A 22,241-nucleotide genomic window follows, 5' to 3' on the forward strand; every position below is an offset into this window, starting at 1 on the left:
CTTCGCGACGTGATTCCAATGTTTGGGTGGCTGACCTTCTTCACCACGGCCCAGCAGAGGGGCCGCAAGCAATGAAAGCGAAAAGCGAAAATTTTTCTCTCCATCCATGAAGATCAAATCAGAGGGTTCCAAAAATTCCCTAGCCAGCCGAAGCCAACTAGGAGTGGTCATAGTTATAGTTTTCAACTAGCAAAAACACGATCTCGGACGAATCCTCACTGATACGCGTAAAGCCCTTGCACTCGGATGGAGAAGAAAAAGAGAAAGAAAATCCTAAGAACACTGGGGGCTGGAAGGAATTTATACCTGTCGCAGTATCTTCTGGGTGGGGCGCCATGCGACCCTTGTGGCCGTCTCCGAAAAGGGGTTAGCGGCAGCTTCCCAGGCTCAGGCCAAAGAGGCCAAATGTAAATCAGGCAGGCCCCACCCACCCGGACGGACCTGCCTGCCCCCAGGGGAACCGGAAAGTTTGGAGGGAAAGAGAAAGCCGGTACGTACCGACCGCACGCCCCGAGCTCCGTGTCCGCCGACCTCACATCTCAAACCACTGCGAAGCGCGTGGGGGTTTGTCGGAAGCCAGCACGTTCAAGACCGCCGGGGACATGCGAATATCCGAACCGAAACGATGCTGTCCTTCATCCTGATCCAGAATCGCCAGTATGTTGCAAGATCTGCGTTGCGAAAAGAAGGAGAAGGTGATGGCTGACACCCGCGATCCAGGGGCAAGACCCGTTTGGCCAAGTACTACGCGCCTTACAGCGATGACGAGAAGATCAAGCTCAAGGGCGAGGTAAGCTTTCTCCTTCCTTCACCCGATCCACGGTTGCCTAGACCAATAGTCATCATCATCACCTGTGCAGTCGCACTCCAGGCAGCTAACTTTCTCCTTCTCCGGATAGGTCCACCGCCTGGTCGCCCCCCGAGACCAAAAGTACCAGTCCAACTTCGTCGAGTTCCGGAACAACAAGATCGTCTACCGCCGGTACGCCGGACTCTTCTTCTGCGCATGCGTCGACACCAACGACAACGAGCTGGCCTTCCTTGAGGCCATCCACTTCTTCGTCGAGGTCCTCGACGCCTTCTTTGGCAACGTCTGCGAGCTCGATCTCGTCTTCAACTTCTACAAGGTTTACGCTATTCTGGACGAAGTGTTTTTGGCTGGGGAGATCGAGGAGACGAGCAAACAAGTCGTGTTAACGCGGTTGGAACACCTGGACAAGCTGGAGTAGGGATGCGGAGATAGAAGAGCTGGGACCAGAACCGCTTGGAAGAGACTCGAAGAGGCAGGCCGAGAGGCGCCCTGTCACTCAAGGTGGAAATGTTGGTCTTGCAAGTACCTACATATGGGATTACGGTCTGGTTGGAGTCTGGAGTTCAGTCGAGAACGGCATGCACTAGGCAAAGTCATTGTGTTGTGGCAACTATTGATTGTGGCAACTATCTAATTTGGGGAAGCTCTAGGTTACGATTGAATAACGAGTGAGATTCCCCCTCTGAAGCAAAGTAAACGAGGCATATCCTCATATTCATGATACTAGGCCCAGGTGCCGTGGATACGACCCTGGACCCAAACATCAGATGTCCCCTGGTAAGCCAGGGGCAAAAAAGGCAGGGCGTAAGAATGCAATCCACCGCGACCTTAATGTCCTCCAATAACAAACGCCGCGAGTCAAAGATGATTGATCACTCAAGTCGCTCCGGGTTCCCAAGACGAATTCGCCTTAACACACTGTCTTCTGATTCTCTAACAGGAACTCGGAGGCGAAATGAATGTGAAGATGATCGACCAGCCGTCGGGTCGTAAGATGATTGATGGGTATCGGACTACATCTTGCGGGAAAAACGCAAGACGGCGAGTCCGACTAACGCAGCCTCAAATTTGGCTGTCGTCAAAACAAAGATGCTGTTGTCGGTTCCGCGGTTGGCGGTCCCAGCTAGGTTTCAAAAGATTCTCTCATCTGACTGTGTTCATGGAACTAGAAGTGGAATCCTTGAACGCATGCCCTAGTTCGCCTCATACATGTCGATAGCGTTCCTGCGGCGAAGGACATTGACGTAAACGTGCGCATGCTCGCGGCCGCGGAAAAGTCCCAAGACATGTCGATCGTATGGGGGATCTCTCCGGAGAGGCTTCAGAGTCTGGAACGGTTGAATGATCTGGACAGGGGTAGTTTCGACACCACAGCTGCTGTGGCGGAAGCAAGTTGTGTCTGTGAGAAGATCGGTCATAACGGCATTATCGTTGTACTCCCCCAAGGTTGGTGCTGCAGGAGACTGGAACTGTGTATCGCAGCTAATCGAGGACTCAAGCGAGTAAAGTCCGTCATGGTTGTCGTTTGTGAATTCAGGGCTATCAGCAGCCTTGTTGGTGAAGTCGCGATTCTGCTGAGTCGGGATATCGGAGCCTGGGCTGATGCAAGCTTCGGTGTGGTCGAGAGGATAGTTCTGGTCAATACCGACGTCGGAGTCCTGCGCGATAGAACTCGAGGTACTGGCCGAGGTGCAGGAGCGATACCATAAATCCCGCTCAACTCCCGCCAAGAAGGAGTCGGCGTCAAATCCTGGTTCGTCATAGTCGTCCGAAGAGCTGAAAGGAACGAAGTCTTCCTCCAAGCCCTCCTCCATGGAACCTGCTACTGTGGCACCCGCTTCCATGGCATTGGGTTCCATGGCATCGGCTTCCATGATATCTGCTTCCATAACATCTGCATCTGCGGCATCAACTTCCGCGGCATGATGGTCGGCTGCATCTGGCTTCACAGCGTATGGCTCCAGTACGCCAGTCACCGGCTTGTGGTTCTGGAACAAGTCCTGCGCCGGTGTGCATGATGCTTTCGAATTGGACACGTCTGAGCCATCTCGAAGGCGCTTCTTGGGCGGTGTCTGGATGTCGTCCCACGGAAGACCTTGCACATCGGGAGAATCTTCTCGGATACGCTTCTTGATGGGAGGCTGCATGTCGTCCCAAGGCGAGAGTCTCCCATCCGAAGCCCTTCCGTTTGAATGATCGGGCGCCAATGGTTGTTTCTTGGTGCTCGTGATGTTCTTTTTGGCCATCTTGATACTGCTGGCAGGCTCTGCAACTTTACTCGACGGGCGGTATGAATCAAGCTTGCGATACGAATCTCGTCGAGGTCGTCGGCCGATGGGATCTGTGTTGCTCCCGGAGCGCAGAGGACCCCCTCCAACTAGGGGTTGGATTTCAGGAGACGCAGACCGACCAGGACGATATCTGTCCGTGTGATACTGAATGTAACGAGCTCTATCCTCGCTCATGTGGTCGTCGCGAGTCTTGGGAGTTTGTGCAGGAGGAGACCTGGATCTGTTTCTTCGCTCGGGAAAAACATCTCCTTGCCTTGGCATGCGAGCGTTTGTGCTGCGGCATTCCGTCACAGTGGAGGAAGGCGGTGTCGACTGCTTGACGGATCCAGATCGAGGTCTCTGGTCCACTGATAATTTCTTCTTCGACTCCGTTTTCGAGGATTTCGACTTCTTGCGAGACCGGCTACCGGCAGATTTGGCGGGACCGGATGATGAAAATCTAGGGCAGGCGGAGACGAAGTGAGTTTCGGCTTCGCCACAGCCGCGACAGATGTAGCCTTTGGGAGGTTTGCAGTCGAAGGAAGGATTGCCGTTCGTCTTGCAATTCTGTATGTAGTGACCTGGAGCATCATCAGATGTTTAGTTAGCTGACAGCTGATGTGTGATGGCCATTGTTGTCTGTACCTGGTACTCCACATCTTCTGCAAGTATAGCTATCAGGAGGCACCCCCTTCGGCGGCACGGATGGGGTGAACGTCATGTTGTTGTCGGACCTGACCTTGTCGAGGCGTTCACGGATGACCAAGTCATACTTCAACTCGTCGATAGTCGCAGGATTGCACTGGACATTTGACTTCGGTGTTGCCAAAGTTGGTGAAGGAGACTTGACATTCTTGACAGGTCCATTCGATTGCGACTGGTCCTTCTGTAAGGAAGGCGCGATGGAGGAGGCAGGCGCTGCGGTCGGCAGTTTCTTGTAGTTGATCTCAATGTCGCGTTTGGCGAAGTTGAATTCCCGTGCACCGCCCGGATGATTTCTGATGTATGCATCCCTGTGTCTCCAGAAAGCGCCAATGACCACTCCCTTGTCGTAATTTCTCGCACTGAGATAGTCGCATCCTGCGCGAATCGTGTGGGAAGTGTTGAGGGCAGATTTGTATCCAAGCTTCGGAACCTGCTTCGATAACCACTCCGCGTAGATGTCGAGGAGCTGACAATCGTCGATGTAGCGAGGGACTGCATTATCCAGCTTCTCCTCTATCTGGCGCTGGTCTAGGTTCAAGAAATCTTCAGGCTTGATGCCCAGGACGGCCACGTCGTCGTTCGACATAGTGATGATGTCGACCAGTTTTCGGGGGGGATGTAGGCGGAAGACGCAAGAGAGACTTGCCCTATCGTCAGTCAGGCCAGTCGCGGGGAGTTGGAAAACTCAGGTCGGGATTGCGAAGACATGCGCTGGGGAGTATGCAGAGGTGAGGTGAACATACTAGAGCGATGCGCAGGTGTCGAATGCAAGACAGTTGATCTGAATGGTGAAAGGAAAATGAAACCTCAAACCACCCGCCAAAGCCTCGTTTGATGGGAATTGAAGAGGAAGGTACCCGGTAAGGTTGTAGAGGCAAAAATGGCGAGAGAACAGCCTGGGAAATTTGCAGCAGAGTACCTAGGCCATACCCACAGAGAGAGAAAGACTCGACGGGGTGACTCTTACTAGGACCGTTTTCACAGCAGGAAATTAGCAAGCTGCCTGGTTCCTTCCATTTTCAAGCACCTCACCTTAGGTTATGACGGGAATCAGTCAGTTGATGGAAGGCAGGCGCGCTGAATCTGCGGTACCAAATCCCACGCATGCAGTCCCGTCCGGTAAGTTACAAGCATGGCAATTCACTCCCATACCCATCTGCCTTGCGTGGCCATTGTCAATAAATGGCATGGAAATGTATAACATACCTATTACCCTCAGGTCGCTCGAAGAAGCAATGTGGGCTCTTTCCACTGCCATAGAAATACTAATTGAAGCAAAACCTTGCGACAGCCATCCATTCTGCGCCATGCCTAGACCATACTGAATAAACATGCATGCCCTGCAATCCCATGAAGAACACCTCCAAATCAGACTGCCTCACCCCTACGTCAAGTGGTATCCAACTCATTTCTTCAGGGCTGCAAATCTCCTCTCCAGCTCCGTGATGTCAGGCACATTGCCCCCGGGCCCCTTGCTACTGGGCTTTTTCTGTGCCGCCGCGTCCATCTTCTTATTCGGCTTCAACTCCAAAGAGTTGAGGGTGACTTTGGGGTGGATGTTGTCTGTCGTCATCCTCGGCGGTGTGACCGTCAAAGGGCTGCTAGGACCTCCAATCGTCCTCGGGGGCGTTGCCTTGCTCAACTCCTCCTGCTCCTGGGCCAACTTCGTACTGTTTCCCAACGGTCCCTCGGGTATCTTGACACCAATTCCACCACTAGGGTTCTCGTCGTCGTCGTCGTCCAGCAGATCGGGAGGGTCTGCCGCTTGTGGCCGTTTCGGCCAGTCAACGTTGTACGCCTTGGCAATCTCCTCCAGGTACCCAACAACCAGCTCTTCCTTCGGCGGCGTGACGCTCAGCTTCTTGACCACCTTATCCGAGACCTTGCCGTCCGAGTTATCCATCGCCGTGAGCACGAATTCCTTGCCATATTTCTCAGCCAGTAGCGTTCTCACGACCTGCAACTCCTTGATCTCCGTCTTCGGCGCCGCGTAAATGATGCTCTTGACCGCCTCCTCCAGACCAGGGTCACACGTTGACCCCTCCAAAAGTCCTGCGCGCGCGATTAGAAGTTCGCAGTAGAGCTCCAGTATCTCGTGCAGTTCGCTTGTGATGTCGGATCGGATGATGTTTTCGACGCGGATGCGGGCGGAGTCGATCTTGCCCACCTCGAGGAGTTGCGCCATCGCGCGCCGTTGCGTCTTGGACATTTGCTCATCGCGCTGCTGTACCATGCGCAGTCGCGCAATCGCCAGCTTCAGCTGGACTTTGAGCTTCGTCTGGTTGGCGAGAAGCAGGTTAGCAATGGACATGTCGTCATCGCGTCTGGACAGCGGGGTAGATGCAGAGCTAGGGGTTCGACTCACGACTACACTTGCTGGGGGCGCCATGATGTTGAGTTTGTCGAGATTCTATGCAAGGGCGATGACACGGCGGAGGTATTGAACGCGAGAGAAGACACCACCCTGGACAAAAGGACGCAAGGCAGACGAATTCAAAATAAGATAGGTAGTGGGCAACTCCGGAAGGGGTCTGTCTGCCTTATCTAATCGCGACAGGTCCGTCGGTGGCATGGAGCTTGCGCCTCACTGCGGGGTACCGTTTGTGCCCAAGTGGCATGGACCAGGGCAACCGGACAGGGGTACGTACGTGCTTCAGGGACTGCCCCGAAACGTTCAGGTGCCGTCAAGTGCCTGGTTTCGTGCATTTCCTGGGTTACACGTTTGCTAGTTACGAGGCCCCCCCCAAAAATGGTCTCCCCCGTATGTGTGATAGGAATCAATTTGTTTGCTACTTGAATTGCAATATGACGGCTGCCTAGCCTGGCCAGCTTGTTCCTCGACGCCAGCTGTGAATTATCCGAAACCATCCTCTAACGCCAAAGCCATTTGTCCACCCGAGGGTATCATTACATAGAGTCGTAAGAGCAAGCAGGCGCATAATTGCGCGTATGACGAAGAAATGTGTGCGGTCATCTTGGTAACCGCACGAGAAAATCAGAACTAGTGAATCGGTCAGCCGTGATACATCATGTCAGTCGCTAATCAACTTACAATGTTCAGAGCCGTATGTTGAGGCAGCTTCGTGCCGTTGAGCATAGCTCTGGTCTTCTTGGGACGCTGCTGCAAACGTCTAAAGGCTTCTTGAACGTGACGCGGTTCGATCGGGGATCTGCCCTCGCTGGGCGGGTCGAAGAGGCCAGTTGCAACCTTGCGCTTCTTTGAGCCGGCATTGTCGCCTCCATTGAGAGCTTTGAACAGATCCTCCTGCTCCTTGACCTTGAGGGCGTGCTCGGTGATAGTCTGGACCATTTCGAACGTGAGGAAACCGAGAATGTCGACGATATCATCGGATGGCTTGCTGTCTGTGACGATTCCAAAGCCGGCCCACTCACGGAAGCGCTTGCCCTTGCGGTACGTGAACGAAGCCTGTCGATATTCGGACCAGGTGACATACTCCTCCTTGGTCATGGCCTTAGTACGCTCATCGGCCTTGCGTAGGCGTTGGAGGGTGATGAAGTTCATCTCCTCCTCCTCTTCGTCCTCCTCATCATCGCGCTCGGGGACTTCCTGGCTGTAAAACGAGGAAGGCTCCCAAGGAAGGCCGACCTTGGCCTTTTTGTTCTTCTTCGCTGCATCATCGACCGGGCCTCCAGGCATCACTCCACCGGCCGGATCCTCACCAGCGCCAATGTCAGCTTCGCCTCCCTTGTCGTCTGAGTCCTTCACGTTCTTTCGAACATCCTTCCATGACAGGAACGTGCGAAGACGAGAAACCTTGGCCTGGTCGTGGCGAATTTGGAAGATCAGATCATTAATAGTGATAGATCGAGATCCGCGGCGTGCAGCCAAGTCGGTGCAGTTCCTGAGCTGCCCGCATGTCAGAAGGAAGCAACAGGAAAAAGTCGTAAACTTACCAGCTCAATGACTTGCTGACGAACAATGTCTTCGATCATGCTCGTGGTTTCAGGAGACGGCTCTGCAGTCTCGCCAGAGACATACATCATCTTATGGTGGAGAACGTCAGCTAGGCGATCGCGAAATCCATGAGGCAGCTTCTGGCCGTTCTTGGGCTTGGGCACGGGACGATGCCTCCGAGCATAGGGACGCTTGTCCTTGGGTTTCTGGAGAGAAGCCCGCTCTTCCGCGGTGACAGGAATGTCGTAAATGGATTTGTATCCAGACGGGTGGGTGACACCGACTGCCTCATCAAAGGCGGATTGGAACAGCTCAGAGCTCTCGCGTTGGACACGTGCCGAAATCGCTGCCGCAGCTCTGGAAGGTCGATAATACTTGGGCTTCGCTTTGGGGCCCTCAGTCTCGCTTCCGCCATCCACAGGATTCAGCTGCTCGGTGATGCCGATGACCATCTTGATGCTTCCGACGAGATCCCTCAAGGGGACAGCGACATGCGGTCGATCATCAGGAGGTCCGAAAGGTGAGGCTTGGAGCATGATGATGATTTGATGCCGCCCGAGATGATCTTGATGGTTGAGTTTCGGTGGGCAACGGAGATGGAAATGGAAGCGTTTCGAGAAGCAGGAGAAGGCGTTGGGAATATCAGGAAGGAGCTGAGTTGCAAGCCTCAAGAAACCGAGGCGGGAGCCATCTTTGCTACTTGCCCAGGAGGATGTATCGCCGTCCAGTCGACTAAGCGGGTCAACTACACCCAGCAGCAGCTCGCACTTGCGTCTGCAAAGCAAACTCCAAACATGAGTGTGCAGTCCTTCTGAAGCATCAGGTATTACGACACACCGCAAGGCAGCCAGCCTGGCATCTCGACAGCATGATGGGAGTCCTTCACGTGTCGGCTGAGCACTACTAGGTAGGTGCAAGTGTGCTCGCGTGAAAGGCGGACCAGGGAGTTTAGAATGTCGAGAAAGCCTTCAAAGCAAAAGGAAAGACAGCAAGCATTTTTCTTACCTGGCTGATTTCTTGGCGATATTTGTACGCCTTGTCGTTCTTTGAGTCCGCCATCTTGAGGTATTGAGTTGAGGATGGGCTTTGATGTGGTTATTGAGTGGCCAGAACAGCTCCTTTTCTCCAAGAAAGATAGCAAGATCGATGTTTGCGTTTTGATTCGCAGGCGATATAGAAGATGACGATTAATCTTGCTGGTCGAGTATGTAGATGAATGGCCCAGAAGGGTGACAGTGGAAAGTAGTCGTGATAATAGTGGATTGGCTTTCTTAGGTGCCTGCCCGTCCTCCAGTGCAGTGGATGGATGGAGGTTGGAGATTGAACGCCCGGGCCTCCCCTTGGTCCGGGTCCACTGGGCCCGACGTTGGCGCCGGGTGATAGATATTCCGCTAGAGCACGATCCAGGTCCGGGTCCTCGCCCCAAATTGGATTGGATCCCGTCCGACGCTGAGCCTACGCTAATTAGACATTGAATCCAATAACAGACATAATCGTGTGACAAGAATTTGAAAATCAGCTGGACAGCACCCAGATTCAAAGTCAACTATGTCAAGTTCTATGCATCAGCTCTGAGAAGGCGGACAGGCCCATTTTCTCGTGCAAACCGTCAATCCACATCACATCTTGCAACCGCGATCGCGCCTCCTCCCAGGACAGCTGTGGCGCCGCAAGTCCTGCCAGGATTGACACCAACCACGGCTCATCTGGTTCGAAGACGGAAATGGAGCCCACGACAAGCAGCCAAAACATGAGCCTTTCGCGCGCCGGTGTTCGCATGATGAATGTCTTGCAGGAATTTCGAAACTTGTCCGTCAGATACGCGTAAGGGAATTTTCCCCCAGGAATTTGCATTGTGGTCGAAAGGAAGGCCAGCATTCCTAGGCGAATACACTCATCCGAAGCTTCAAGACCGTTTTGGAGCTTCACAAGACGTGTCTGGATGGAGCCCAAGGAGTCTTGGAATAGCAGTCCGTCCAGTCTCAAGCCGTTTGCCAAATGATCGTTGACTAAGTGGACTAAGCGTTTGAGGTCGCTAAATGTGCCCTGGAGCCTCAAATCGACAATTGATCCGAGCAATTTGGCGTCAAGGGGGTCGCCATCGGCGACCAAGGGCGCACCGAAGTACGGTGACCAAGATACGGGTCCGACAAAGAAATTCGGGACTTCTCCAGACCCAAGAGCCCAGGTCAAAGCAAGGCTGGTTCCACGTCAATGAACTCAATTCTTGGTCATGAAACGGCGGCGTCAACATCAACTCACCGATCCAGCTTGAAATGCAACTTCGGATAGCGACCCAAATAATCTAGTCCTCCACGAAGACGAACGATTTGCTGCAACCCAGAAAGGTGGATGGCGGTAGAATCGTAATCGCCCCAGAGGCCCGATATCATGGCAAGAATGAGGATGACATGAAACAACGCCTCATTTTCATGGGAGTTACTTTGAGAAAGCGACTGATTGAGCAGGGAGATGGTGCGGCGGAGATGAAAGTGGGTGAGTCTGCTCGAAGGGCGGTCCAGTAGACGGTCCTGGATGGCAGTGGAAGAGAACAAGATGGTGTGAAGAAAGATCTTGTCCTGCAGGAGCCAGGAGAATGATAGGGCATCTGAGTTTGGAGAGCGAGGTAAGTCGACGCAGTGTTCGATGGGGTAGAAGGTCTGTCTGAGAGTCGTTGACGTGAATACTGGAAGTGTCAGACACAGGCAGCGATACAAAGGAGACGCAAGGGCTGTATGAGAGCAACTCACACTGAAAAAGCGTCTGTTGAGATGGTTGTTCCAAGTCATCCGCAAAGCGTATGAGGGATACGTTGCTCAGCGGGGACAATAGTGTTGATAGCGACACACTCGTTGAAACAGACTCGGCATCGGGGCAGTCTTCTTCTGCTGATAACATTTTTGTCCTCCTGCTCTTCCTTGAGCCGATAACCCTGTCAGTAGGTGATCTGGACGAGACCGGTTTGCATGGAACGTCTCGGTTATGTTCGACGACCGCCAAAGCCCCGGTTGACTTCGCGGCCTTCCGCGCAGCTCGTAACGATCGTCTCGACCCTTCTTGGCGATTCTTGCCCTGCATACACCGGCTGCGAATGACAGATCGGTCGGACGACTTAGTCCGGCCTGAGTCGCCCACAAACACGAAAGCGAATTGGTCCGGCATGACTGCTAACTTTTGATTTCCTTGAATGGTTGTCAGATCCGAAGTCGTTAGCAACGGACTTTGGATTTTCAGGTTGAAAGAGATATGCAATCCTTGGACTGCACTCACAGAAGGAGAGGGAGAAGAAGAGAAGCAGTCTGGCCCAGGTCATGCAATAGGGACTTTGGTTGCCGTAGGATCAGCCGGGCGGCCCCGGACATAAGACTCCACAACTCCGACCACATTGTATTCCTCTTCGGGAAAGCGCCATCCGTCTGCTCCACTAGACCGGAGACGGTACCGACCTCAGCTGAGTTCAACTCATAAAGTTTTTGGAAAACCAGTCTAAATCAGACCTTTTGTTTTCACAGTGCTCCAGCTACGGCATTTGAGAATTGAACAACAGAACTGGTATCTACTTCTCAGGGGTCTCCTTTACAGGATGCTTCCAAGCCTCATACGCCACCCAAGCCTGGAAGATCCCGACGACGAGACTGAGAATGCCCAAGATAATAGCTATCATTACCCCCACCAGCGTTGCCAGCATCACGTGGCGTTCCTTGCTGTTCGCTTTCAGCCATAGACCAAGCGTATCTCGTGGCTTTGGATTCTCGAGTTCCTCATATAGATCCACCAGCCGGGAACCCCAATACTGGTACGTGACCTTTCTTTCGTGTTCGTGCCGATAAGATGGGTAGCTCAGACTGCGGCAATCGGGGTCTAGAGATTGCTTCGAGACCAGGGATAGGAGAAGAGCCTGAGAATCCTTGTCAAGAGGAAACAACACCTTTTGCAGAGAGTCTATGGTCTCGAGAGCAAGCTGACGAGGTAAAAGACTGCTGGGAATCGTTAGCAATACGTCGCAACAAGAGGCACGATTCGCCTACCTAGCTCCTTGACCAATCTGATCCTTGGAAGCCCTCAGATACTCCTTTAGCACGGTGGTATGATGGAACACCTCGACAACGCCGGTTTTATGGTTCAATCGAAGGTGGTTTCTGAGGTCATCTGTACCCTCAAAGGTCAAACCGGCGACCTTCTTTAGTCTTGTCGCTCTCAGAGCTGACTTCATGTCCGGCAATACATCGTCGTCGTCGAGGACCGGGTTATGTCTGGTGGGGAACGTAGCCGAAACGAAATCTTGAAGCGACTGCTCGTTCCGCCAAATGCTGGGTTCCGTCCCAAGTTCCAGGAGCCCGCCAATCTGGCCCTCGAAAGAGCAGCCAACCATTAGCATCACTCTGACAGCGAGGTTGAAAGCTCGATCCTCGTCTTCAGGGAGCGTTTCTCCGTCGTCCCTACGACTGTCGAAGTAATCCTTCACCAAATCTGCCCTTTTCACATCTGATTTGTCCCTGATTAATCTTGCGATGTTAAAGAGGTCTTCGTGCGATCTCAATGCCTGGACTTCGTCCGGCGGGAAAGCATCGTAAATGTACGAAGCTGTCATCTCCCTATAGAACTGGAAGTATGGTTCCAATTTGGTCTTTCGCGATTGCTGCGGCGAATGTGTTCCCCAGGGCTGTGATGAAGTAGCATCCGCATCTTTCGGCTGATGCCATAGGATCTCGCATAGTTCCTGCAGCTGAGCTCTCGAGACCGACTCTAGGGGGAAGATAGGTGGGCCTACGCCGCTCATCGTGCAAGATGGATATCCACGAATCGAAGAGATGAGGATGATAGCTTTTGCTTCTTAAGATCGAAGTGGAGGATGTTGCGACCGATGACATCGCTTGACCTGCAGCGGCTAGTCGCACTTCTTGCACATTCAAAGCAGGCTGTGGTCCCGTGAGCTGTGTTGGATACATGCGCACCAAATAATCACCAGGGCTCCCGTCCTCCTCGGATTTGAGTGGCACAGCAGGCTGCAACCCAATGAAATGATTGTATATATGCGCAACCAATTCTAGACGGCCTCGCTACGATTCATTCATCATTCATGCTCCGTTCTTGCTTTCTGCACCAAATTCAATTCCCGACAAACCGCCATAACCCATACACCTAATGATGGCAGAGGGACCTGCGGTCGTTTCCATCCAACCCCATACCAACACATTCAGTCACTTGAACCATGAAGGTTGTGAACCACTCGGCTCTCAGACGGATATCGACCGTCGAACACCGTTAGCTGACTCAGGCTACGTCTCTCAAGGCAGTCTGCCCGGACTCCACGATCGCGAAGCCGCCAACTCATCCAGAGCGCCGCTGCCCCTGGGAGTCCCAGTGATATTGGGGGGACGCGATTTCCGCCGATACAAAAAGCCTCCACACGAGCCATGCCGGGCAGCCGCAGTGCATTTTGGCGAGATAATCGACCACATACAGCCTCTACTTCTCGAACGCATCAAGAAGCAGAGCGCGAGAGTTGGCCTGGTATCGTTTCGTCAAATGTTTCTCGGCAGTAATGACGAGACGCCGTGTGATTACTTGGTCGTGCTCTGTCCCAGCAACATCTCGAGTCTCGTACGGGACTTTTTCACCAAGGAGTCGGCCATCAGAGAACTATGCGATCCTTGCGATCCGTACATACCCTCATTCAAAGTCGTTGTCGAGGGTCGCCCGCCCCGCTTGGTAGCCAGAGTATCGGGGTTGCCAGTGTTTGACGATGAGCAAGGCAGAGCAGCCTCACCTTTGCAGCATGGAGTCAATTTGTTGGGACAACCTGTGAAGATAATGAGCCCCAACGGCCCCAAGGTCGCCGTCTGCGGCGGTGCTATCAAATTGGTACGAAGCGACGGCAGCGCCCAGTTGTATGGAATGTTGGCAGGCCACAGCGTCTTCGACGTGGACAGTCTCGACTCATCAGATGATCTCGTTGCAAACTCTCGAGAAGAGAACTTAGCACCACGTACGAAAGAGGTCAACGAGGACAAGAGGCCTGCGGGTCAAAGTGACCACGGGCGGCAACTCGGTCAAGTGACGGTGAAGGGCTATGGTGGAATTCGAAATTCGACTCCAGATTATGATTGGGCGTTGTTCGAATTTAGCAGCGGGCTCATGGTGCTTCCCAGCATGTACCTTGGGGGCACGCCCGTCGATGTGAGTTATGTCGGCACCAACGTTGGAAGATTTTCCCGGTATATTTCGGACCAGGAAGTCGAAATCGTCGGAGGCAACGGTTTGTCGAGGCCTGGCTCCTTGTCCAACGTCCCAACTCGAATCTTGTTGGGTTTAGCGGAGATTGCAACTCCAGTGTTCACCCTGACGTTGCGTGAAGGCGAAGGTGAGCCTTGATGAGCCGAGCATAGACCCTTGTGATGATGCATCGCTGACAAGATAGTTTCCGAGGGTGAATCCGGTCACTGGGTCGTTGGCTCATCGACGCACGAAGTATTTGGCCACGTGGTGGCAGTCGACATGTTCGGCGATGCCTACGTGGTCCCTTTAGACGACACTTTTGAAGACATTCGACAAGAAACTCAGGCAACAAGTGTTCAGCTGCCTCATGAGAACGATTTTATGTCAGTGTTTTTCGACCATAACCGAAACAATGCCGGGGATGTACCGGTTCTGCGAGTACCTCAGGCGGTGCCTGATCAGCTGCCTCAAATAAGACAGCCCAAACTTTTTGACGACGGCGACAGTGATATTCGCGGCTCAGATCCTCCGTCCATTTTCAGCTATACGCCATCTATTTCCACCTCTGCTCCTTCATCAATTTTCAGCTATGAGTCGTCCATCGCCGGTAGTCTCGATCAGCGGCAATATCGGTTCAAAAAAGTAGCTGGGAGTCGTTGGTCGCGGCGGCCGAAATCGCCTGGTACTGCACGGGAAGTGATAGAAGAGTAAATAGGCATCGAAGCCACTCGGGGCGTTGATATTGAGCAAGATTTCGGATTGTCCAACTTGATGCAAGGAGTCTCCTCACAATATACGAGGCGGAGCATTCTGCGTATCTGCAATTCCCACACCAGAAACATCGGCTGGAGATAATTTCGGAGGCATGGTCATATCGTTCTCACTGTTGATATGTAGACTTTGATGAAGTCTAACGGGTATTGAACAGAAACTAAAACAAGAAAAGGAAAAGCATACAGACAAGAGTCATGTCCCCAAGACATGCCTTGAAAGCTCCCTTTTTTACATGTACATACAAGACACCAGCTAATGCTGTCCTCACGGCCGTGCGTGCGCCCATGACCTTGAATCCCTCAGCCATGCCCTGTCCATATTTTCCCGTGGTATGCCATAGCCCCTTCCGATTTGTGCAAGAAAAGAACAATTACTATGCGCAGCATTACAAAAGCCGGCCAAAGAATGCTCGGAGGCTCTCTCAGCTCCACAAGCATCTTTCCGAAATCGCAAGCATATCCGGGGCCGATAGTGTTTGCTTCACCACTCAATCAAATGGGAGCAGGGTCGTCAACCATCTCGGCGTCCTCGGTGTTGGTAATCACGCCGTCAGGACCCTCACCTTCAAACACTTCGCCTCCCTCGTACGTCTTTCTTCTCCAGCCGCACGGCTCAGAGGGATCTTTGATCCACTCCATCGTCGGGAAGTAGTGCTCGTTCTTCTTCATCGTAATGACCCACGGAACGCTGTCAAATGTGACGGCCTTCAAGCGGAAGTCTGGGAAACAGTTAGCAACGCTCTGAACAGAGTACGGATAGGGCACTCACAGGTGTTGTCTGGAATCTTCTGGACCGTAGCAAGGAAGGATTCCAGGTCAGGCGTCGACTTGCCGTTGACGTGGGTGATGAAATTGGTGGGCGCAAGGCCGTACTGATACGAGGGTGAGCCCCGCGTGCGAGCTGAGACGTAAACCTCGCTGTGCAACTTGCTGATTTGTTGCCTGACGGCGTGGTGGGGGCGGTGCAGAATGGCGCCGCAGAACGAGATGGCATGGTCAGTCTCAACATCATCGGCAGCCACGGTATGAGCTTTGATGTGAAGCTCCTGGCAGTCGCGGACGATAACAGCGTCCAGAACGTCTTGAGAATACATGACATCCAGCTCGGAAACCTTGGTTATGACTTTGCCGTTGAGGGTGAGCAAGATGTCACCTTCTAACAGGGCACCGGATTGTTGGTCACGCTCGAACGTCCGCTTGCTCACCATGAAAAGCTGGTGGTGTGTTTTGTTGGCCTCGGTAACCTTGTGAATCCACTCGTCGGATACTCCCATAACCCGGGCTTGAGCCATGCCAATAGCCCTCAGCTCGACAGAAAGCATCCGCAGCTTGGGAACCAGGCCTTGCTGGATCTGAGAAACGACGGGGAGTAGGGTGGGCGTGGCTAACCCGAGATGATACTCCTCGTCCCGGTTAGAGCAATGCGAGCGTTCGCCCAGGTAAGTAAGCCAGAGGGCCTGAACAGTGCCGTCATCCGCAACGAGAACACCGCTGCCACACTGGTTGCTCAAGCTTGTGTCGACGGTAATGGCATCGACGTTGATGGCCCGATATCTGGGGGCGCCAGAGTTGGCAGGGATCGCAACCGCAGTGACCTCGGTAACAGTCGTTGAGGCGTGGACGATCTTTCCAATCCGGTTGTATCCCATGAAGTTTGTCGAGGCTCCCTGTGAGATGTTCTCCGTGCTCAACTTCGCACTCTGAACAGGCGCATTGACCAGCTTGGGGTCATACTGCACAATTGAGTAATTCTGCAGAGGATGGAGGAAGACGACCTTGCCCTCAACGATGATTGAGTCGGCGATAGTGATGGTGACATCGCACAAGTCATAAGGCACAATGGCTCTGGAGATGACGACAAGGCCCTTCTCAGCGTCAATGACCAGTCCCATGCCCCACTTTCTGTTCTTCGGAAAGCCGTCCAGCTTGACGGGCATGGTGCAGTTGACGTGAACGAAGCTTCGAACCAAATCGGCAATGGCTGGATGCTTCACGTTCTCTAGCTCAATGAAGGACGCAGAGCGCGGGACAGGGGGCACGGGAGGAAGAGGATCCGCCAAGTCGGAGAAGTCCCACAGACCCGTCTCATCGTTTCTGACAGCCATCTTCATCTTGGCTGACCAGTGCCTGTCGACATAGATGACAGTTGTGTTGAGAGTGTGCAAGTCACGCAGATGTTTGTATGTGACAACCACTCTAGACTTGTCCGGGATAGTCTTCATGACGTCGATGAAGGTCTCCAAGTCAGGCGTTTTCTTATGGTCCACGCTCTGAATAAGCCAGCCGTTGTCAGCGTTGTCGAACCTGAAAGAGCCAGTAGCCTCGCAGACGAAGACTCCCTGGCAGGCCACGCCGTAGAGGCGAGCTTGCTGGTATGACAAGCTGTGGAAAGAGGCGCCGGCGACAGACACGAAACGGTCGGGAGTGATCTTGTGCAGATCACCAACCTCAATCTCAACCTCGATGTCCTCGCCACCTCGCTGGAGCTGGAGGTGAATTGTCTTGCCAACACTTGAGTCGAGAAGGTCATCCAAGCGAATGAACTGCGTCACCATCTCTCCGTTCACCTTGATGAGAATATCGCCTTCCTCAATCTTCTGGTCCGACTGGCCCTTAGGAAGTACGATTTCCGCGACAAGCATGTTGTTCTCTTTGGGAAAAGCCTTACGAGCGGCGGCCTCCCATTCCGGGGTAAGACCAAGACGCCTGCACTCGTCGAAAGGCTTGAGGAGGAACTGGCACTGGATGTCACCTCTTGTGATGGGCTTGCCTTGCTGGACACATTGCAGGGCTCTCAATGGCCGGTCGAGAGGGAGGAAATAGTCTGTTGAAGCACCGTCGGAACGCCCACCAGCTTGCAGGGCCACGGCATAGCCATCGATGTTGACGACTGGACTGCCCGAACTACCACCACTGGCGGCGGCGTTGGCTTGGTAGTAGCACGTGTTGAAATCGCTGTAGCCATCGCCGTACTCGGGCGCGTTGCGATCAAGACGGCTGATGAAGCCGGACAAGATACTGAGCTTCTCTCCGGCATCGTTACCAACCACTCTGATCTCGACACCCACTACACATACGTCAGCGCCTCCACTTTAAAACTGTGTTGCCCATCAGGGTATATGCTCACCCTTGGCAAGGTCTGGCCGGAGCTGCAGGGCGTTCAGCTTCATGTACTTGACAGCCTTGGGATCGAATCGCAGGATACCGAAGTCGTGAACAGGGTCGCGGTAGACGGGGTAGGCATCGACCTCTTCGTGGTTGTCGAAGACTACGTAACCCCAGAAGGGACCGGATCCAACGACGTGTCGGTTCGTAAGAATGTATCTGTGGTAGTCCAATGGTCAGCCCTTTGACTTTCCTGACGCTGAAGAGTAGTCCTACCCTTTCTGAGCATCCACCACAAAGCCAGTCGCCTCGCTGGTCAACGCCGGGTCTGTGTCGAAAGAGCAAGTCTGGCAGAAGCGGATAGAGACGACGTTGCTGACAACGTTCTCAATGGTCTTCTGCCACACCTCGGGCTCCTGGGCGATACTCAGCATGCTGTTCAGCATGGCACTTTCCTCCAGTCCAGATTCGTCCTCCTCAACGAAAGAAGCATGCTCGAGCTCAACTTCAGGTGTATTGTCGCCGGCGGAAAGCTTGCCATTCAAGGCGCGGTGCTGCTTGTTTGGTCGCAAGCCCTCGGGGCTCGTGGGGGCCTTGCGCTTGGAGCGCGGCGATGCGGTATTGCCGTTCATGTTTGCGGTCGTTGGGGCGGTTGACGTTTCGGAGGGTTGGCTCTGCTGTACGTTCGATGGAGAGTCAGGTGCGACGGCGCCGGCGGGGGACGAGGTAGAGAAGAGACTGCAGCGGGTGTGTTCGAGAAGGGATCGTTGCGTCGTCTTATAGCAATTGTCTATGAAAGGAACGGGCAGAGGCGCGCGGGAGCAGCCGTGTTTGGCCAGTAACTGGTGTGAATACTGGCGTCTGGCGGCGAAGATGGTGGACGTCGTCCAAGGTGTGATCCGTGTGGTTGTAGTGGTGGTGGATGCAAGGCTCAAGGAAGTCACAGTCCCTTTGCGGACGAAGACGGCGCGCATCCAGCGATGGAGAGGATGGTAGCGGCAACCCTCCAAGGGCGTTCGAACCGGGACGTTGAACGAGTGACTGGTTGGCTTTCGGGGAAAACAGTGTCAGGATGTGAACCTGAAGCTCTGACTCTTGCGATGAACCCCTTATTTCAAAGAGCAATATAATCAAGCAAACCAACAGTTGGTCGAACTGTTGAACGTCGAAAAATTTCAGGTTGCGGAAAACGGAAGCAAACGCGCACAAACAGGATGTGGCCAGTATGGGGGCCACCCAGAACCAGATCACCAGGCTAGATGCATAAGAGCCCGCTTAAGGTATATGGGTGCAGTTCCCGGGAGGGTGCCCATCCCTGCTTTAGTTCCCATAATTGTTCCCGGCTGCTGATGTAATGTGACACTAGCGTCACTCCAGGAGCCTGTAACCTTCGCTAGGCTTGCCTGCCACTGCGGCAACGTCCCGCCTAACAATCTCGACAGACGGACGTCAACGGGTGTGTGCCTGCCCGCAGGATTAGATGGGACGGCGATGGATCATGCTCTCCAGAGCGCACACCATCAGGGGCAGCTGTGAGCTTTCCAGACTGGATAAATATGCAGGTCTCACATTGTGCTTGCACGAATGACCTGCTAGGTCGCACCTTGATCTGGAGACCCTTTTGCGCCCTCTGATTCGTCCGACGACACGTCTGTCTATCATTGCTCACAGATACGAAGTCAGCACAATTCCCAGCATCCCATCCTCGGCCGTGAACTCTTGCTTGTGCTGTTATGACTCTGTTTTGGTCTGAAAACGGTGAAATTTCAAAGCCTACCATGGTTCCGAGAGGGACTCCGCGTTGCTCAGGTCTATCTACACCTACGATGATAGGGCAAGGGGATTTGCCAAAGTGGCATGGAGTCACTTTCTACTTGTGCTGGACAGTCTTCTGTATTCGGAGCTTATGTCACATTGTCGTGGTTTTTGGCGTGGTTTTTGGCAGCCAAGAACACCATGGTATTTTCCCTGCTGTCACTAATCAAGAGCTCTCAAATGGACGTAATTAATGAATGATATAGCGATATCTTTGTTGCCATCCGAGTATAAAAATAAGTAAATACGGCAGTGCTAGATAATAATACAGAGTAGTTGGCGTCTATGAAACGGATATACGAATTTGCGAAATGGATTGCTCGTCTTATCTCACAAGATGCCTAAGATCACCAAGACGGCCTCCATTAAACGTCCAGAATGCTCGTTACAGACCAATTTGCTGCTCGACTGGTTCGTGACCGGAACTGATGAGCCAAAGACCCTCGTTCTGGGACTGTGGAATGATCTTGGTCGACAAAACCCTATTCGGACTTGCGATGTAAACCCATGCCTAGCCGTATCAAGTCTTAAATCCAAGCCGATTATTCATAGTTAATAAAGTATACCTTAATATGAAGGCTACTAGGTTCCACTCCCCATCCCTTCAACCGGAAAGGAAGGCACTTTAACTGCCAAACTAACCTATATTGAGAACTAGAAAACTCCTGAATATTCACAACCGGAAGAAGCCCAGTGACGATAACACGAGTCAACTCTACAATTTTCTCAATCTATCTCGAATCTTCACATTCAAAAGCCCCTTTGACGACTCTCAAAGGCCACAGAGAACTCAAGAACTCTCGAGGCAAGAACCCAAAGGATCTGCTCCTCATATGAACTGTGAGACACCTGCCTACCACGCCCTTAGAGCACGATGGCCTCTTATTCAAAGACGTTCAGGCAAGTGCTCCTACGAAGGAACTCACGATCTCCTTCCTTCCTCTTTCCAGAAACTCCCAAACAAGCTGCCTGCCTCCGTGTCGCCTCCAGTTGCCATAAAAAGCCCTGCCTTCTCTCAGAACCGTTCCGTCCTCCCCATCTTCATCTTCTCTTCTCTCTTGCCCACCCATCACCGCTATCTCCCCCATCACAACCTACCACCATTGCAACTTCTCCAATCATCTCAGGCAAGCTCCCCATCTGCACTCAACAATTTATCAAGTAAGTCTTTCCTTTTCCCTCTTTCCTCTGTGCTATCGATGAGGTACCAGTCATCACTGTGACCTCAATCGCCCCCTCCCCTACCAAAACCGCAAGTCCCTACTGACGAAGGCAACTCCAAAGAGCATCTCACTCTTCACCACCTGCCACTCGCACAAAATGGCCGACTCTACCAAGACCGACACCCCCGCCAACAACGGCGAGGGCTCCTCCAAGGCTGTCCGTGCCGGCGGATGGACCGAGGGCGAGCGCGTAAGTATCTGCCTCTTCGGAACCACTCGGGACTTTCCTAACACTCGCCCAGCTCCAGCTCTTGCTCCGCATCATCGCCTCCATTCTTCCTGACGGTAAGGGCGTGGAGTGGAAGAAGATAGAGATGGAGGGCCGCACCCTCAAGGCCATGCAAGGCCAGTGGACCGCCATCCAGGCGCAGATCCGCGACCTGAACATCAACTCCGACAGCCCTGCCACCCCGGCCAAGCCCCGTGCTCGTGAGCTTTCTCTGCCTCGTCTTCTTCCATCTTTTCATAACTGACTTTTCACCAGCCCGCAAGAAGACGCCCAAGAAGGCCGCCAAGAGCGACGGCGATGAGGACGCCAACGACGACGAGGGTGCCGAGGAGGCCGACACCCCCAAGAAGCCCGTGACCCCCCGCAAGCGCGGTGCCGCCGCCACCGCCACTGGTATGTTCCCTCTCATCTCTTGCCATCTGAATGGACCATAGACTAACTCGCTGAACAGATGGATCGGCCAAGAAGCGCCGCGGAGGAAAGAAGGCCGCTGCCAAGGCCGAGGAGGACGACGAGCAGGAGAAGGAGGAGAAGACCGATGAGAAGGTCAAGCCCGAGGAGAACGCCGACGAGAAGGAGCAGTAAACGATGCTCCGCCGACACGGCGTCGTCCCTTCCTTCCACGAGAGGCAGTGGAACGACGCATAGTCACACGTTCGACGACATGACAGCTTCTCTATCTTCTCTGGACGCTGGCCTTTTGGCAGCTATTGGGTCCCCTTTAGTATGACGTCGGTATGGAAACGGTCTTGGGATTTGATGAACGGTCACCTTTTTGCTCCCCTCATTGGGTCTCTCTTCTCTGACGACATGAGAAGTCGGTTTCTCGAGGATCTTGGACAGATGTCCTTCTGAGGTAGACACATTTAGCTTGCTCAAGAAAATCGGACACGGAATTCCTATACTTTCTCTATTGGCGTTGCAAACTTGAATGCGATGGCTGCTATACTACACAGTCAGTGACACGAAAAACTCGCCTGCGTGATGCAAATGACCGGACATTCAACTGCGTCTGCGACTAGTTTAAACGCCTTGCGTCCATGAAGTCGCGAGAGCAAACCTACTTCGAACCGCAAGCACTTATTCATTACTGAGCATGTCAGACAATCATGGTGGAAGGGGGAAGGGCCGCAACCTCTGAGCCTGATTCTAATGTTATTCACTGTCTAAGTCTG

At 53.2% G+C, this 22,241-nt stretch overlaps 9 protein-coding genes across 9 annotated transcripts; 3 read left to right on the forward strand and 6 right to left on the reverse strand.

Annotated features, from left to right (window-relative positions):
• Window positions 1-625: 625 nt before the first annotated feature.
• CkaCkLH20_00945 (adaptor protein complex AP-2 small subunit) lies at window positions 626-1,229 on the forward strand (the record flags this gene model as incomplete). Its single annotated transcript, XM_038883665.1, has 3 exons — window positions 626-657; window positions 721-790; window positions 900-1,229. 3 exons carry the CDS (start codon window positions 626-628, stop codon window positions 1,227-1,229), a joined length of 432 nt encoding a protein of 143 aa, XP_038751260.1.
• Window positions 1,230-2,004: 775 nt separating this feature from the next.
• CkaCkLH20_00946 (uncharacterized protein) lies at window positions 2,005-4,372 on the reverse strand (the record flags this gene model as incomplete). The annotated part of the gene is made up of 2 exons (XM_038883666.1): window positions 2,005-3,662; window positions 3,739-4,372. 2 exons carry the CDS (start codon window positions 4,370-4,372, stop codon window positions 2,005-2,007), a joined length of 2,292 nt encoding a protein of 763 aa, XP_038751261.1.
• Window positions 4,373-5,191: 819 nt separating this feature from the next.
• On the reverse strand, window positions 5,192-6,175 carry CkaCkLH20_00947 (spt3; the record flags this gene model as incomplete). Its single annotated transcript, XM_038883667.1, has 1 exon — window positions 5,192-6,175. The coding sequence occupies one exon, from the start codon at window positions 6,173-6,175 to the stop codon at window positions 5,192-5,194; it is 984 nt and encodes a 327-aa protein (XP_038751262.1).
• Window positions 6,176-6,829: 654 nt separating this feature from the next.
• Window positions 6,830-8,238, reverse strand: CkaCkLH20_00948 (uncharacterized protein; the record flags this gene model as incomplete). The annotated part of the gene is made up of 2 exons (XM_038883668.1): window positions 6,830-7,654; window positions 7,702-8,238. 2 exons carry the CDS (start codon window positions 8,236-8,238, stop codon window positions 6,830-6,832), a joined length of 1,362 nt encoding a protein of 453 aa, XP_038751263.1.
• Window positions 8,239-9,253: 1,015 nt separating this feature from the next.
• Window positions 9,254-10,600, reverse strand: CkaCkLH20_00949 (uncharacterized protein; the record flags this gene model as incomplete). The annotated part of the gene is made up of 3 exons (XM_038883669.1): window positions 9,254-9,902; window positions 9,965-10,388; window positions 10,453-10,600. 3 exons carry the CDS (start codon window positions 10,598-10,600, stop codon window positions 9,254-9,256), a joined length of 1,221 nt encoding a protein of 406 aa, XP_038751264.1.
• Window positions 10,601-11,258: 658 nt separating this feature from the next.
• On the reverse strand, window positions 11,259-12,482 carry CkaCkLH20_00950 (uncharacterized protein; the record flags this gene model as incomplete). The annotated part of the gene is made up of 2 exons (XM_038883670.1): window positions 11,259-11,682; window positions 11,731-12,482. 2 exons carry the CDS (start codon window positions 12,480-12,482, stop codon window positions 11,259-11,261), a joined length of 1,176 nt encoding a protein of 391 aa, XP_038751265.1.
• A 1,034-nt stretch (window positions 12,483-13,516) lies between these two features.
• On the forward strand, window positions 13,517-14,077 carry CkaCkLH20_00951 (uncharacterized protein; the record flags this gene model as incomplete). The annotated part of the gene is made up of 1 exon (XM_038883671.1): window positions 13,517-14,077. One exon carries the CDS (start codon window positions 13,517-13,519, stop codon window positions 14,075-14,077), a length of 561 nt encoding a protein of 186 aa, XP_038751266.1.
• A 1,109-nt stretch (window positions 14,078-15,186) lies between these two features.
• CkaCkLH20_00952 (nuclear serine protease 2) lies at window positions 15,187-18,431 on the reverse strand (the record flags this gene model as incomplete). Its single annotated transcript, XM_038883672.1, has 4 exons — window positions 15,187-15,413; window positions 15,464-17,761; window positions 17,822-18,018; window positions 18,076-18,431. 4 exons carry the CDS (start codon window positions 18,429-18,431, stop codon window positions 15,187-15,189), a joined length of 3,078 nt encoding a protein of 1,025 aa, XP_038751267.1.
• A 2,503-nt stretch (window positions 18,432-20,934) lies between these two features.
• CkaCkLH20_00953 (uncharacterized protein) lies at window positions 20,935-21,651 on the forward strand (the record flags this gene model as incomplete). Its single annotated transcript, XM_038883673.1, has 4 exons — window positions 20,935-21,027; window positions 21,080-21,266; window positions 21,322-21,459; window positions 21,518-21,651. The coding sequence occupies 4 exons, from the start codon at window positions 20,935-20,937 to the stop codon at window positions 21,649-21,651; spliced, it is 552 nt and encodes a 183-aa protein (XP_038751268.1).
• Window positions 21,652-22,241: the final 590 nt, after the last annotated feature.

The sequence above is a fragment of the Colletotrichum karsti genome, assembly GCF_011947395.1.
Source record: "Colletotrichum karsti strain CkLH20 chromosome Unknown Scaffold2, whole genome shotgun sequence".
Taxonomy (NCBI): Eukaryota; Fungi; Ascomycota; class Sordariomycetes; order Glomerellales; family Glomerellaceae; genus Colletotrichum; species Colletotrichum karsti.